Source organism: Punica granatum, chromosome 6 (genome assembly GCF_007655135.1).
Source record: "Punica granatum isolate Tunisia-2019 chromosome 6, ASM765513v2, whole genome shotgun sequence".
Lineage (NCBI taxonomy): Eukaryota > Viridiplantae > Streptophyta > Magnoliopsida > Myrtales > Lythraceae > Punica > Punica granatum.
The window spans coordinates 22,336,690-22,353,379 of record NC_045132.1 but is presented as its reverse complement, the minus strand read 5'-3'; the positions used below and the strand labels follow the sequence as shown (position 1 = coordinate 22,353,379).

General features: G+C 38.9%; 2 protein-coding genes across 3 annotated transcripts; both read right to left on the bottom strand.

The window, feature by feature from the left end:
- Window positions 1-682: 682 nt before the first annotated feature.
- Window positions 683-2,630, bottom strand: LOC116210497 (RING-H2 finger protein ATL47-like). Of its 2 annotated transcripts, XM_031544380.1 has the most exons (2): window positions 1,666-2,630; window positions 683-1,581 (listed from the first exon to the last, which is right to left on the bottom strand). In XM_031544380.1, the coding sequence occupies exons 1-2, from the start codon at window positions 2,145-2,147 to the stop codon at window positions 942-944; spliced, it is 1,122 nt and encodes a 373-aa protein (XP_031400240.1). In that variant the 5' UTR covers window positions 2,148-2,630; the 3' UTR covers window positions 683-941. The 2 variants fall into 2 exon arrangements, with proteins under 2 accessions (XP_031400240.1, XP_031400239.1); XM_031544379.1 differs by having other exon boundaries at window positions 683-2,630.
- Window positions 2,631-4,288: 1,658 nt separating this feature from the next.
- Window positions 4,289-7,114, bottom strand: LOC116212516 (protein RICE SALT SENSITIVE 3-like). The gene is made up of 7 exons (XM_031547165.1): window positions 6,710-7,114; window positions 6,377-6,427; window positions 6,049-6,225; window positions 5,866-5,971; window positions 5,648-5,689; window positions 5,411-5,467; window positions 4,289-5,030 (listed from the first exon to the last, which is right to left on the bottom strand). Exons 1-7 carry the CDS (start codon window positions 6,841-6,843, stop codon window positions 4,503-4,505), a joined length of 1,095 nt encoding a protein of 364 aa, XP_031403025.1. The 5' UTR covers window positions 6,844-7,114; the 3' UTR covers window positions 4,289-4,502.
- Between the last annotated feature and the right edge of the window lie 9,576 nt (window positions 7,115-16,690).

Below are 16,690 nucleotides of genomic sequence, written 5' to 3'. Positions count from 1 at the left end.
ATAACCCACCTACTGGGTACCGACCCACAACCATCATGGCTTCATACATGCGACGAGATCCTCTACCATTAATGGTCGGGATTTCTTGACCTGACAATTGGATGGACCAAGACTGCCTTTATCCAAGGCCATTAACAACTACGATGATGCTCGTACTCTCTCTACATCATAATCCTCCGATTCGTGGCTTGTGGTCGTGAAGTCCCCGCAGACCACTTCCCGTAGATCCCACCCTCATCACCCATAAAGCAGAGGCACAAAAAGAGAGAAAAAGCAAGAGTGGGGTAAGGAGGGACTGTGCTGAAGATCAAAAGGGCTGAAGATAAAAAAAAAAAAAAAATTCTTCTGGGCCCAAAAATTAAAGGCAGAAGCAGAAATATTCTAAGAAAACATGCCTATGGTGGAAAAAAGTGCACTCCTGATTTGACCTCTCCGGCATCTTTTTCATCTTTTTCCGCCAAACTGCTTTGGTTGAATTTCCGAAATTGCTTCTTTGTGTGAATTTCCCGAATAGCTTCCTTCCGGGAGCTAAACAGTGCCCGCAACATACCGGAGGTTCCGTCGGCCGTTAGATGGGACCTGAACTTATTAGCGCGCCTATCTTACGGTAATTCCATGTCCAGTAAGATCAAACCTGCAAATCGGGGAATTCTACAGTACACGGACCCAGCAAGAAATGGCATTTCTTCCAAGACTCAATAATTGATAGCACTTTGATCTGTTTACACAGACGACTGTGGGGAAAAGACCAAATGCAAAACCCAAAACTTCAGCAACAAAAGGCAAATTCTCGTTCTTGAGTTTAACTCCCTCCCATGAAATTCTTTTTACACTGCCATTCCATATAATACTGTTCACTGTTAGCCGGCAATGGCAAAAACAAAAGCTCAGCAAGACAAATATTAGTGTAAAGACTAATAAGCATAGATATTAATGGCTTTTCATGTAATCTGATTCTGAGTTCTATCTTTCAAATGGAACCCCAGATGAACAGAAACATCGCTAGCTCGTTGCGTCCCTGAAGAATTCGGGACTGCAGTTTGGTTCTTATTCTTGGACCAAAGCCAGATCTTTGATATGGAAAAGCTCTCGCCTTTACTTGCAAAGCTGATCCTTTTTCCCTCAGCGTCGGCGATGGATTTCTCGTTTTGCCTCCCTCTCCCCTTGAAACTCCTCGTGCTGCCGCTGCCATTGTTGCTACCTCCATTCGGGCACAGGGCCACTTGCAGCTCCAAGTCGCTCACCACGTATTGGTAGGACCCCATCGAGAAGCACCTCCTTGCATCTAAGTTGCTACTGCTAGTACTGCTACTGCAACAACTCGTCTCCCCTCCTCCTCCCCCAGTTCCGCAGTCGATTCGGCTCAAATTCGAGCTCTTAAACTTGCCAAGCCTCACGGAAAACACCCTCCTCTGATTGAGGATGCTGTTTTCCCTCGGCTTTTGAATGGAAGAGATGCCATTCCCATTCCCACTCTCTCCGTCCCTTGAGACGCCAGCTTCTTCGTCGCCTCCATCTTCCCTATCTTCAAAATCGAAAACTGGGTTTTCAAACGCGATCCCCGGGGAGTAAAGGGAGCCCCTACAGAGCGGGCAAGTGGAATTAGAGAGCAGCCATGTGTCTATACAGTCTATATGGAAAGCATGGCTGCACACGGGAAGCAACCTCAGCTTGTCCTGCCCAGAGAACTCACAGAGGCAGACAGCGCAGTCAAATGGCTCCTTGAGGCCCACAATCTCCTTATACACAAAAACAGGGAGAGCATCAATGAAGGCTTGATCCAGCCCGGAGTCATGCAGATGGAACAGCTGCTGCAGCTGCCGCTGGAAAGCCTCGGACCCCGACATATCATTGTACCGGTTGGGTTCCGAGGCCGATGCCGGCCTCTGCTTCGCGAGGTACCTGATCAACAGGTGGAGGATCCCCGAGACGAAGAAGACCACGGCGAGGACGATAATGATGAACAGAATCGCCGGGCTGATTTTGCTCCCCGAAGACGACGCCGGCGGCGGCTCGTAATCGGCGTTGTAGGGCAATGGAGGGGAGGACGAAGACGAGAGGAGGAGGACAGGAGGAAGGGGAATCTGGGCACCAAAGGCACCATCTTTCCTCTTGAATTTCGCTTGGAATTGAACCGCCCGAGACATTTTCAGGAACTGCTCACAGACCCATCAAGCACTCAAGCTTTTTCATCTCTGCCTGACGCCATGACCAGCTCATCGCTCCGCAGGACAAGCAATCGGGCACATTGTTTCTTGCATTTGCACCAAACCCACCACCCCACAGCTCAGTCAACGGTGCGTGCCGCCCCCCTCTGCAGAACAAGAAGTGGGGCTTACGGAAGAGACAAGAGCCGCTCAGCTCCACCCCGAACCATCGGTTAAACAGTACCTTCCAATGCTTGCTGTCCCAGAGAACTAGCCCAAGTCAGGGCCGCGACAAACAAATGCGTGAGAGTGTCTTGTTTGTTGGGGGTGTGAACTGTGAAGTGAAGAGAACCCTAATTGAAGAGAGGGGAGATTACATCACAGCACCGCTGGCTCCATCGTTGATTTTCTTTATTTAGCTTTTGCTTTGGTATCATGGCGAAGGAAAAGAAAAGGGGTGGGTGGGTGGGTCGGAAGAAAAAGAAAGGCGGTAGTACCTTCCAAAAAGCAATTCCTTACAGCAGAAGAAGAGGAGGAGGACGACCGAGGGTAGAACCGTCATTTTGCGTCGCCATCTTTCACACTTCTTCACAGAGTCACGGCGCGGTCGTGCGGGTTGAGACTGGGCCTACGAGCCCAGGATCCGGCCCAGCCCATGAGTCCCACATATATAAATCACGTGCGGCGAACACGAGCTTCGGTACTGCATGCACGGACGACCTCCTTAGTCGAAATAAGAGATACGATAACTCTGGGTTGGAAGAAAACCCGTCTCATCGTACTTGTAGGATCCCAGGAAGTATTTCGTGGGGATAAGAGTCAATCTGGCAGTTACATGATTCGTATCGAGGCGAAGGGTTTTTCCTTTTACGTTCACGCTGTACCGGGTCGCCTCCTGGGGGATGACACGGGTTCTATTTTCTAGATTCTGCTCGGTTGGTTTGCCCATACATCATCCTTGCGGTGTGGATAACAGTCACTTGTTTCTCATTAGGCAAGAGGACCACCTTAGTCATCTTTTTGTTACAGGGAGATTGATGGGCTGACAAAGTATATATTGCCCTCCAAACATGTACAGAAGCCCAAGTAGCAATAGAACTTTAGGCCTAAGAAAAAAAATGAACAACTAAGCCCAAATAATCCAATCTGGAGAACTTTGATTCATCGCGAACCGCCCACCTATCCTCAGGTGCCCAAGTCCATTAGTAAGTCTCGTCCTTTTTGTTTTTCTGGTAACCAACCTGGTCCGTCACTCGTTATGATAGAGTCTCAATTTCGCGTGGACTGTGGAGAATATGGGAGGCCGATGCGGGACAAGTCAGGTCAGGCCAGCCCCGTGTGTATATGCTGGTGAATTCATTCAATGTATCGGCACATTTCTTGCATCAGGTAAATCTGAGATGGTAACTCTCTCTTGGAGCTTTCTGTGAAGAGCCCCAAACAATTAATGCATACTATAAGTGATTTCTCAAGTAAACATAAACTGTTCTTCAAAGTATAATTAAGGAACTGATCTTAGTGAGCGTGACATTGCCAAATCTTCCGAGCATCGATAGAGTTCTGTCTTTCTATCATCGGCCAGAAAAACTTGAGGTCAGTGACGAATAACTTGACCTCGTGCATAGGTCTCATGTCTTCCATATCATCATATTTAGAATGTGCGTTTATTTCTTGAGTTATCTCCATCGGTATTGGTTGGACGATCTTGGGCTAATGCGACTTTGCGGTCTCACTACAGTTTTTTTAACACTGTGACCTCTCCTGCATTTGTTTTATGTTCGTGTAGAGCATTTCTTGCTGAGCCTTCCTGATGTTTGAATAACTGAAAACAACCATCCGGTTTAAGCGGTAAGCTAACGCAGTCACATAAATGAGTGTGACACTCTCATCTTTGGCCTATCTTTTCCATGCTATGTTATAGATGATGCGATTGCCAAACAACCACATAATATGCTTCCATCACAAGACAATCGACAAAAGCTGCTTTTGTTAAGGATGTAGTCTTGCAGACTCGATGAATCGACTAAACCTATGTGGATGAACCCTACTCCAGGTTCATCCCCAGAGGTTCATACTTTTTGGATCTATGCCGATGATACGATCGACTTAGTATATCTAGTCATGTTCTACATGGGATAAAGTATTGAAAACAGAGGTCTCTTAATTCATATACTAATGAAATGAGCCCGGAGACACAGAATTAGCTTGCATATAGAACTATATATTTTAAACTGCGCAGCAAATTTGCAAGTGCAAGTGATGAGAAGCCACAACGCAAGATGAACATTAGGATTAGGACTACTTCATCTGAAATCTAGTTAATCTATTAGCACTGCCAAAAATTATTGCTCATCGTTAGAATCCACTGCTCGTTGTGCTGCTCATGGCATTCAGGTCTTGGTAGTGATGAAGATGAGAATAAGCGTAACTGCTGCTCTCTCCACCGCCGCTCCCTTTCCCGTATGCATCCTCGGCCACCTCCTGCTTGGCCGCCACTTCCACCTTCTCATTCACCCCCATGAACTCCAGTGGCCTGGGCGGGGTCACAAATTGATGCTCAGAGCCATATCCCTGCTGGGGTGGCACCACTGATGGGAGCTTTGAGAGGAGGGCCTCCAGGCTGGTCATCGAGGGTGTTATCTTCATGGCAGGCGTCTGGTAGGTTCCGAAGGTAGCAGGGTCATAGAACTGATGTTGATGAGCTATAGGTGGCGGTGGTGCTGTCTGGTAGTGCCACGCATCGGGAGGAGCACCGGACGGCGACCCATCCATCTTGAAAGTGTAGGGCGAAGATGATGGGTGGGGCAGGAGTACTCCAGGGATGCTCTCTATGTAGCTGAACCTCTTCCTTAATAGAACTATGTAGCTGAGATCTTCGATCACCTTCCATATCCGTCGAGGAAAGAAAGAAAATACAAACCTAGTTAATCAAGCCACCAACGTATAGAAAACAAGAACCATTTAAAGGGCAGTCGGAATATTATATGTGAGCGATACTTTCCAACTTAATGATCAATAAGTCACAAAGTAAGTGGAGTCTAGTCCTTGTGATCACATTTTAAATATTGTGTCTGCACATAATTAACTAGAATCATAGGTTTTTAGCGGCTGCTTAACAACCTGGTTGTTGATTAATTCCGCTAGAATAGGTCAAATTTTTTTACCGGGATGTAACTAGAAGAAGTAGTGAAGGTTGGAAGAAAGCTCGGCGGAAGATCGATAACCATGTAATAACGAGGACATGGGATTAGAGGAAGTAGTACCTTGTGGAGGGATCCTAGCTGAACAACACCTTCTCTAACTGCAATCAAGGCTATTGTCTGCAGAAAACATCCCAACACACAAAACCTACGTAAGGGTTTCTAAGTCTACTGTTCCCTCATAGTTCAAAACCTCTGAGATCAATCAATCATTGCAGTACTATATGGGTCTGTGTCGATCAGTGAGTTAAAATATATAAAAATGAGTGGTGAAGAAATCATGAATTATGGTTATGGTACCTTTATACCAGACTGGAACTGTGCTTCCCAAGTCCTAGGATGCTTCAACCCACAAAAAAAAAAAATAAAAAAATAAATAAAAGGAATCAAAAATAAAAAGATCGAAGAAAACACAGAACATGATTTAGCTTCTTATAATAATTAGCGTTATTATGACATTCATCATCTTAGAGAGGAATTAATAAGAGGTGATTAGGAAGTAGCTAGAGCTTAATTACGGATTCGGCAGAGTTGTGCCAAGCAGACAAGAAGTTGATTTCTTGATCATTTGGCTCCCTGTACACCCACTTGTGGCTGTAATCTGCTGCTACTTTCCCGATTAATCTGTCGAATAACATAAAATCTCGCCGAGATTAACACAGGGAAAGGCAAGAAGTGGTTGACGACTGATTAGCACTGACCCTTCACCGTAGTTGTAGATTTCGTGGGACATCTTGAAGAACAGCTCAGGTTGGAGGCCTTGGTAGGGTGGGAACTCGCAGTTCCCATACACCGACGTTGAGCCCTCTTGGCATTCCCCGGGCTCGACTGCGGTCGACGCTGCAAAGTTGCAGAAACCATCTTCCCACACTAATATCCTTCCATGTTTCCAAAAGAAGAAAAGAAGAGAATCCATCAACCTCGGCCATCAATAAATATCTATGTCTCAGAATCATTATTTAGGAAAAAGAAAAAGCACTGTACATAAAACTGAAACATATGTATATTAATTAGTATATATGTATGTACCAGTTCCTTCTGTTCCCTCTTGACCTTTCATAAGCTCCTTGACCTTCCCACCTGATGAAGAAGAAGGAGGAGGAGCATATATAATATAATTAAATAGATAAATTTTTGAGGCATGCTCTTATAGTCATGCTGATAAGTATAACCATGGCGTCATGGACTAATGTCATACCCGTGATTAGGAGTAAGAAGCTTCGAATCTTTTTGAAAGATTGAAGCCGAATTAAACGATTTGTTGTAATTAGCCAATATAAGTTAGTATTTGCACTTGTGATGTATATCATTGTATGTCATCAAGGTACTTGTCCAATATGAGGATTAGTATGAGGGACTTACTTGGGAGGAGGGTAATTCCTAGGCAAGACCCTCCAGAAGACAGCATAGACCCACTGGGAGCTCTCATGGAGGCAAAGGCTTCTCAGTGTGTGTTGAAGAAGATGAGTGATGGCCAATGGGTTCAGCTCCTCCATAACAACACAACAACACTAGCTTAGCTACTCGATGTCTATCAAAATCTATACCTATATATATGTATTTTCTCTCTGCAATTGATATATATAAGACCTCTCTCTCTTACAAAACCTTCTCTACGAAGCTCAGCTAGGCTACCAGCTCCATTTCTCTTCTATCTCATAAGCTAGTTAGAAGGAGGAACCCAACTTCCTTTGCCCTCCTTTATAAATGTGCAGGCCACACCCCACATATATACATAAATACATACACACATACATATATATGTCCATCTCTGTGTGTGTGTGTATTAATGGAGTTGTGTAGTCTGAATGTATTGCAATGTTTCTATATAAGTTGGAGTTTAACCCTAATTTTCAAATATTGTGAAATTGGGGCTTGACCCACATGATTTTTGTGAGATTGTGACAGCTAGCCTTGTGTACATATGTACGTGGTGAACTAAACATTAATAAAATGTCTCACATCCGATTTCGCCATATTAATTTTACCCTGTGGTTTTTTACTTGATCAGGCGCACCAAACAAGTAATAACAAGCGCCGATAACTGCAAGATGTATAAGGTTGTACTAGTCAATCGATACATATAGCACCCCATTGTATATAGGTCCTCAAAAATGAGAAATGGCTATAACTTAACGGATGGAAAAATCATCGGGTCATGTTAGCTATAGGTATCGATCATATGTGGTGAAAAATCTATGACACATGTAAAGACTAGCTGGAAGCAACCCTAGTAAGTACTATATATATAGGCGGGACACTTTCATGTCATCGAGTTAATAGATCCCCTGTATATATGGTCAGCTGTATTGATCTGATATCGATATTTCCTCTCCAATTTTACCAAGAGTTATTGACTTGGCGTACTTTGCTACCGCCAAAAGGAGGAAAAAAACAATAAGGTACACCGCACTAAATGTGGAAAGAGATTGCACTATATATATGTGTGTTAGGTCCTTAAGCTATGTAATATGGTAGATACCTAGCCCGTTGAAATTTGATTATCCCAATTTTGTTTCTAAGCCATTAATTTTCTATGGAGAAATTTAGACATAGTACCGCCAATTTCTTCCCCACTTATCCCTCTCAATATAATTGCCATTTACTAGTTATGTCAGTCGTCCATAGTACAAATAATTTAACCAGTTCGGAATATGGCCTTATCTATCCGAAGATCAACCCATATATCCATGTGTTCTATTTATCGATAGCAATCAAGCTTATAACATATATACATTATTTATAGATACAAATTCTTGAACATGATTATTGATCATTAACTACATATACAAATTCTTGAACATGATCATTACATGTACATCAAATCATGGTTTACTATAGCTTAGCTAGGTGGTTCAAAGAATACAAGACAATTGCTTTTGCCTTAATTGAGAGAATCATTACAAACTTGATAATTCAAATCGGACAAAGTTAGTATTGCAAACTGAATTAGGTAACCTGGCAATTCCACTTTCCTTAATCATGTAAAAGAAAAGTTTGTAATTTAATCCCGAGAAAAGCGAGGAGTAAGTTGTCAATATCTATGTCCGCCCTGCTTGCCCGTATATGTTCTTCTTCTTTTTTTTTTTTGGTAGAGGCCCTTGTATGTTTTTTACTTGTCATTAATTACAGTTGCTCAATTAAGTTGATACTATTTTCTACCACTAGAATATATATATATATATATATATATATATATGTGTGTGTGTGTATGGTGCCTTTTTTTTTTGGGTGTACATGTATGGTGCCTTTCTTTCTAGGAAAAAACATATACATGCGTTGTTTGATTTTGAGCTAAGTATTATAAGCGAGAAACTACGGAAAGAGAGCCTCCCAATGAATTAATAAATAATACATTTTTTTTCTTTTTACTTATTAAAGGTGAGGATAATTATTAATGAAAAGAATTCAAGAGATGTGATGCACTTGAGAAATTACTTTTATATATGTTCGGATTTTATTTTGCAGTGTACCGGACGATATCTATCGAAAATATCTTGTAACAAGGCCATGTAATTGCACCGAGCAAAAATTAGTATTAATTAATAAATTGAATACTATCATAAATAAAAATTAAAGAAAAGAAACTTATTTCTCTCTCTATATATAATTACTTCTGTCTACTGTATCCTCCCTGTAAATGCATAGGATGATGACGACTAGAACCCAAAAGGAGCTTTCAGAGCTTTCAATAATTTCTTTACCCTCTCTCTCTCTCTCTCTCACTGACAACAAGAAATTTACGACACGAGAGAGAGAGAGAGAGATAGAGACAGAGAGCTGGGCACATACAATGATCTCTCCATCTCTCTCTCTTTGACCATCACTTTCACTCTAAATTGTCCTCTCTCTCTCTTCATATATATATATATATATTATATAAATATATTTTTTTAGGTCAGATTACCCAAACATTGATCCGTTTAATTTTACAAAATTTTTATATTTTTTTAGGTCAGATTACCCAAACATTGATCCGTTTAATTTTACAAAATTTTTTTAACTTTACACTATTTAATTACACTCATATTCAATTCAATAATACAATTATTACTTTTCATCTTTTTAATTTTGTAATCATTCAATTCAATTTTTAATACTAAATTCTCTCAACTATTTGTTACTTTTTTTTTACAATTCAATAATACAATCATTACTTTCTCTCAACTATTTTTTACAATTCAACAACACAATCATTACTCTCTCAACTATTCATTACTTTTTTATATTTTTTTTCATAATTTAACAACATAATTATTATAAATAAATTAAAATCAAATACAACCTTACCATCTATTGACTGAATCTGATTCTAGTTCAGATGCGCCTTTACCCTTACTATATTGAATACTTCTGGTGCAATTCGTTACGCTATAAGTAAACTCTGTTCACATAGAGCATATATATTGCACCGTGCATATATATATGTTTTTTTAATCATCATTTTAATATTTAAAAATTGTTTTGGGATTTTTATAAGTAAAAAGAAAAATTGTTTTAGGATAGTTATGGTAAAAACCCTGCATTTATATAAACCTTTCATGAAGCTCGATAGTGACTGATCTTTAGTTATTGGCTGCTTCATTCATCCAAGAAAAAAATAACAGTTATTATCTGCTTCCTCTCTTATCACAAATACGTATAGTTTGTCTCAGGGCTTCTACATCTGACTCCTCACCTCATCAAATCAGTCTAAATCACATCTCTTATCCACCTTAATCCACGTTAGAAGAATTTTACCCCTTAGTTGAGGTCAAATTGAAATTTCAAATATCATAATTCATACCGAAAAATAGTGTAACTCAGATGCTCAATCTTTTTCAAATTTAAAAGATATTGCACAATATAATAGGAAAAACTGTGAGTCTATATATATATATATATATATGTATATTCATTGAGGGATATGTACGACATGTATACATCTAATCATGATACGGTTTGAGTGATAGATTTGGCATGTCAAAAGTATGCTCGTACGACCAAAAACGGCCCGACCAAGTAAATGTTTTTTATTTAAATGGGGTTAATTGTACGTAGGGTGAGCCGAGGCAAACTGGCTAGCTAGCTAGCTAAGGCAAAGAAGGCAAGAAGGAAGAGATCTAAAAAAGATAAGGTTATGGGGGAGACAGCGTCTGATGATGATGTGAGTGATATTGGAGGCAGGAAGAACCACGTCAGTGTCGTTTGGAAGGGGCGGGCTACGGTTGAACACAAGTTTTTGGATCTTTTATCGATGTCGAGTTGAAGATCCATCAATGGCCCAAGTACGTGCCACATCATATTTTGAGCTTTTGTTCTTATTATATTTGATCAATAAACCTTGTAAGAATCTAGTGTTTATGGGGGATAGGGTTTCATCAAATACATGTTTTTAGCTAGCTAGCTAGGAAGAGATATGGACCAGTCTTACGTTGTACGGTGTATGTTCACATTACGAGTTATTCATACCTTTTCCCGCACTTGTAGCGTAGGTGTTACACTCGACCACTGCAGAGGAGAGGCTAGATGAAACCGACATATGTATTTCATGTCGGGGGGGGGGGGGGGGGGGGGGGGGGAGTCGGGGTCTGCATACACTACAGGAATTTGACCTTACAGGGACAACGATTGAGATGGAAAAGTCCGTCTCAACGGGTCCCTCTCAAAAAGTCTCGTCCTAGAATGATGAGACGGAATTTCCGTATCATCCTCAATTGAGATAGAAATTTGAGACAAAATTTTCCGTCTTAATCTACTGGAATCAACCATCCCAATTTCCATCTCACGATTGAGACAAAAAGAGAGACGGAGCCGTCGATCTCTCTATTAGAGAGAAAAGATTCCGTCCTTTTCTTCTTCTCAATCATTGAGACCGAAATCGTTCAAAAATGTAAAATGAAAAAAAAAACATTAGTTTGGCCGAGCCTAGCGGGAGCATGAGCTTCTATGTGCCCACTACCTATACAAACAATGCAATGCACCTCGTCTCTTTATTTGTGTGGGCTTTGCACTTGCGGAAACTTGAACCAAGGTTTTCATCCTGGTGCACATGCGTATTCCTACCTAGGCTACTATCATTTATTGTTACCTATTAACATGTCATTATATTCATTATAATATATCTACAAATTTTCATTTTTAAAACTAATATTTATTTTTCTATTACTTATTTGTTAAATACCTACACTCTTATTGTAATTTGTATATTTTATCCTAATAATATTCATCTTTTGTATGTAATTTATTGATTATTTTATCCACAATATTTTTAATGTACAATCAATATTCATCTCTTGTATTTAATAGTTTTTGAAACTTTTATATTGACTTTCTTTATAATTTATATTAATATATCGAGCAATTCGTGATCTCATTTATACTCAACATCAAAACTAATAACTTATTTGATGCATTTAATATGTGAGTAATTAAATTATTTAATTTTTAAGTGTGAAACCTTAGAGGACTTTTGGGTTTTACAGAAGGTGGAGCAGAAGATTCATAATGAAAAAAGAGAAAAAAAAAGGGAAATAAGGATTCAAATTTATAAGAAATATCAGGATCCTTAGAGACGAAAATTTGCGATAGAAATTTTCGTCTCATGTGGATAGAGACATGAATTTCAGTTAGATATTTTTGTTTCATTATCAAGAGACAAAATTTTCTGTCTCTTGACCCATCTGAAAAAAAAGACAGATTTCTACGTCTTATTTTCCGTCTAAAAATTGAGACATACTCATTATGGCTCTCTTAGATCCACGGTTTTTGACAGCCCTCAAGGTCCAGCTCCAGATCACTGGAGCTCCACAGGTTCAAGACTGCGTGGCGGCTACTCTCCACTACCAGATGACCTACCGGGTCCAAAACCATGCTCTGGATCTTTCGCTCCTAGGGTCCGAAGAGGCCCTTATCATCTAATTCCGTCTTTATAAGAGAGACGGATTTTGAGATGGAAAGTGCCGTCTCCATATTAAGAGATAGTATTTCCCGTCCTTTAAGCTGTCTCAAATAATAAGATAGAGATTTTTGTCCTTTTTTTTTTTCGTTTATTGGGTGATAGACAGAATTTTACGTCTCAATTTTCAAGATTTATGACTCAAAATAGAGACGAATCCATTCCATCTCAAAATTTTGTCAGTTAAAACACTATTCCTATAGTGACATTCCAAAAATCTGAACAATTTGGTGTGGTTATGGATGGAGTTGGGGGAGGGAATTCAAAGAGAAATTGGCAGGGGGGAAGTCTTTCGGTCAAGGATAACAACACACACATACATACAGAGGGGTGACCGCGCTAAGAACAAAAATATGAAGCCCCATCACTTTCCCTCTCCATTTAAAGAAGTGGAATCTCTGCTCCTCCCATCCTTCCCAATGCCCCAATGGCATTAATATATTTGTCTCCAATCTCCTGCAACGAAAAGAAAAGAAAATATATACGGTCACATGAAGGAGGAAAATTCATAATTGAAAGAAAGTTTATATATTAGTCAACTGACCTCATTTGAATTGAATTAATCGGATCTGTTGGACTTCTAAATATATGGGTGTGAACCAAAAAGGCAAACAAGAAATGTAATTATGTAAAGTAATAGAATTAAAATCAACATGAGTTGGTTCAATCAGTTCGGTGTTTGTTTTTCTTAAGTAATGTCTCAGTTTTGAGTCTTGTTGTGAATGAATAAAATATATGCTAAGAGAGTTTTACTTTTTAATGGGTTGACCCAGCATAAATTAGATTAGTTGGAGCCAATGGACTTCTGAATACTAAGGTATGCATCGAAAAAAAAAGTAACAAATTTAAACATAGCTTAGATTTTTTTGGATAAGAACATAGCATAGATTTGCAAGTAGATATGTAGTGCATGGTGCAAAGCAGGCAGATATTCCTATTGATCCCATCATTCTTGCTTTAATTTTAATTTAAAATTATAGGGGGGAGATAATTTTTTGGGGGAGCAAAGGATGGGGCACAGTCCTTTGCATTAATAAAATGGTTTTAGAATGTTCCATATATTATTTAATTATTATAATTAAATTATGAAGGGATAGGAATCATAGGATTGGATTTTCCTCTTTTGGCAAATTGAAGGGGATGGAAATAAATAAACATAAATAAAACCTGGTTTTGTTTTGTTTCGGTAGGTTTAATAATTAATAGTTAAGGTGACAATGATGTCCAAACTTCTAAATTTCAGCGTTCCTTGAAATGATGAAAGTGTCTTATCCTACAAAACAATAAATTGTTTCTTGTTCTGTTCCCCTTCACCTGTGTCACAACTAATATTATAATATGGCATCCACATTTTCCAACATATGAATTCTGATGAAGAAATTCTCACTATCTTGTTAAAGAGCTTATCTGATCCTTTTAAACGACTGCATGTTTCATTCAAGTCTAATTGGCTATAACATAAAAAATTGATGGAAAGATGCACACAAAATTGCTTAATTTCTTGTAGTGTATATATTCAAAGAGGCACTCAAAAGGGACTAAATAATTTTTTCGTTGTGTCGTGATGACACGCATGCAAGTCCATGTCCACATTTAGTCCATCAATATATTCATGCATCCATATGCATATATATACAAACACAGATAATTATGATTTTATCTCGATACATAGTAACGGGAATAATAATAATAGAAAAAAAAGGCATGGAAGTGATAAGGTATAAATTGGTTCATGCAAGGCAAATCGTTGTTGTCTATGAAAGTTCTCATGATTGATTTACTTTGTATATTCATATACTAAATCTTTCTTTTTGCACGACACTTTGCACTGACAATTAGTGGAGATATAAGCTAGCTGGGCATGCATTTATATATGTGTACTATATATATATATATATATATATATATATATGTGGAGTGCATTACAATCTAGAAAGAGCTGGACACCAATATATATCACATTGTTATATATCATGAAGTACAGCTAGCTAGCTCAAATTGCTCTCACTCACGCGTTTTGCTTTGCATGGCCTTCCATTCCGAAATCCAGTCCATGATCAAGATTGAGCTGTGATAGACAGACATGAAGGTACATACAATCTTACACATACACAAATATATGCATATACAAAGTCAATAACCAAGAAAAAGAAAAAAAGTAGTATTATTTTTTTTCCTGGTCTACCCTAATAAATTATTGAACCATCCCCGGTCGGCGCCGAATGTGTATGGCGACGATGACATAGAATTCACTGCCTCGACATGTACGATGGTTCTACATGAGAATTCGAGGACAGTAAGTATATGTGGGTGAAAAAGGAAGTTAACTTGAAGCTGGTTTATCGTTCCAATTGATATCATAATATATACATAATTTCTAAGATGATGAAGGGTTATATACCTAATTAATATAACAACAACTAAACTTAAACTAATATATGTATACGATCATGCATGAGATTTGTTAAATAATTGCTGATCAGTATTAATCAATAATCAGGCCGAGCTTTAGGGTTGATCCTCTTTTCGGGGGCAAGAGCACATTATGCCCGGGGAAGTTTGGAAAATGTCCAAATAATGGGGGGCTGTGCTGGAGAAATAGAATTTGGTCAAAATGAATGAATCAAAGGCAAAGCTATTGCACTTGATGATGATCAGACTCAGAGAAATGGACACCACTTTCCTCCACTTAGGAAAAAAACCAACTGCATCACGTGAATGCATGCCAATGGATGCCCGTCACCATCTCACTCTGCCCCCCCCTTTCCTTTGGTTTGGCCCTGTCCCATGAAAAAAAAAAAACAGTTTTCACATAAATTAATTTGTACATACGTGTCGAATTGCAATCCTAAAGGAGGAAAGTGTGGCAAAAAGGACACGTAGTTTGATTTCTCATCCACTGTGCTCATCACGAACTCGAGTATAACTATGTCGATTGGAATGTGAATTGTAGCGTATATGAAATAGTCCCTCTTAGGCGCCCTCCGTTAACGATGAGTAGGTTGACAAAGAAGGCATTCTTACCCGCCTTAGAACTTAATCATAGATTATTTCCATATGGATATACTAATTTCTGTCGTTTTGGGATTATATATGTGTTGCATTATTAAATTGTTAATATGGGCGGGCATTCATCGGTTATATACACTCATTGAAGCAACCGTATATGCTTTTGGAAAGTTATGTGTACATTTTCTCAATTATCCATGTACTTACCGCAATGACGAGAGAACAAGATTCCACCCCCATCATCGATCGCTTGAGGCGATCAAACTGAAAGTGATTGCGCCAACCTTGATCACCCCACCGTAGGGGCAACCCTCTCGGGGCCGTCGGACCCATCCTCTCGTGCATCAACCCGCACAATAATTCAAGGAAAGAACGCTCGAAAGTCTGCATCTTACGGAGTACGAAACCATACTGATAATACTGTCATATAAAAGTTAACATATACATTTCCTTTCATATGAACAATTCAGATCTGAAAGAGGATCAAACAAAAACAACACACACATGCCCGGGGAATAGTTAGATGCTCTACAAAAGCGACGTACTATATAATGTTGAAAACACGATTTCGATGGAGTTCCCCTCTCTTCTCTTTCTCTCTCTATAGCGCCATAGCTAAGCTTCGACAAAGATCTTTTGCCTTTCTTACTTTATCACCACCCCAATGTCCATCTTTTCCACTCTCGATGATCAGCTGATCACTATCATTCATCATTCATCACCCATCAACATCGTGAATAAAGTGGCCAGCACTTTACTTACCAAGAAACCCCCAAACTCCCCTTTTCACATTGCATTCCATTTACTTACCATTCATTCTCTCTAGTAGTGCTTTGGAAAAGCATAAACTTGTGCTTATTCTCTCTAGCCTTTTACTTAACCTATCTTAAGTTAGGGTTATGTGATTCAAACATAGTTTTGATGGTCATTTCACTATCTAATCAAATCACACTACAACACAAATGATCTATGGGAACACAAATTAGAGACATTTAATTGTTTTGTTTCTAAATCTATACTCTTAAAAACAACTAAGATATATGTCTCTGTATATGGTGTTATTTGTCTCTTAAGCTTTACTTTCAAGGACAAATAAAATTGTGTCTCTATATGATATATTATTTGTCTCTAATATAATTAATTTTAAAAAAACATTTGATTTAGGTATGAGCAATAAAGAGTAATTTATACGCTTTCAACGTATAGAGACTAATATAGAGTTGCTAAATTGAATTTGAAACTTTTATTTTTCAAAGGTAAAAATTTTACAAGCTAATACTAAAGAATCGTACAATTCATTAATTTTATTTTATTCATTTCAATTTTTCACTCTTTCATCTTTTTCTTTTCTAAGAACTACTTCTTGTATATACATATTCTTCATACATTCTTTTCTT

What these genes read in the sequence shown, in the direction of transcription:
- LOC116212516 (XM_031547165.1), bottom strand. Translation starts at nt 6,843, where the DNA reads ATGGAGGAGCTGAACCCATTGGCCATCACTCATCTTCTTCAACACACA. An exon ending in GGCACAACTCTGCCGAATCC is followed by an intron (nt 5,690 to 5,865) that starts GTAATTAAGCTC and finishes TGTGGGTTGAAG; the next exon opens with CATCCTAGGACTTGGGAAGC. An exon ending in AGCTAGGATCCCTCCACAAG is followed by an intron (nt 5,031 to 5,410) that starts GTACTACTTCCT and finishes CGGATATGGAAG; the next exon opens with GTGATCGAAGATCTCAGCTA.
- LOC116210497 (XM_031544379.1), bottom strand. Translation starts at nt 2,147, where the DNA reads ATGTCTCGGGCGGTTCAATTCCAAGCGAAATTCAAGAGGAAAGATGGT.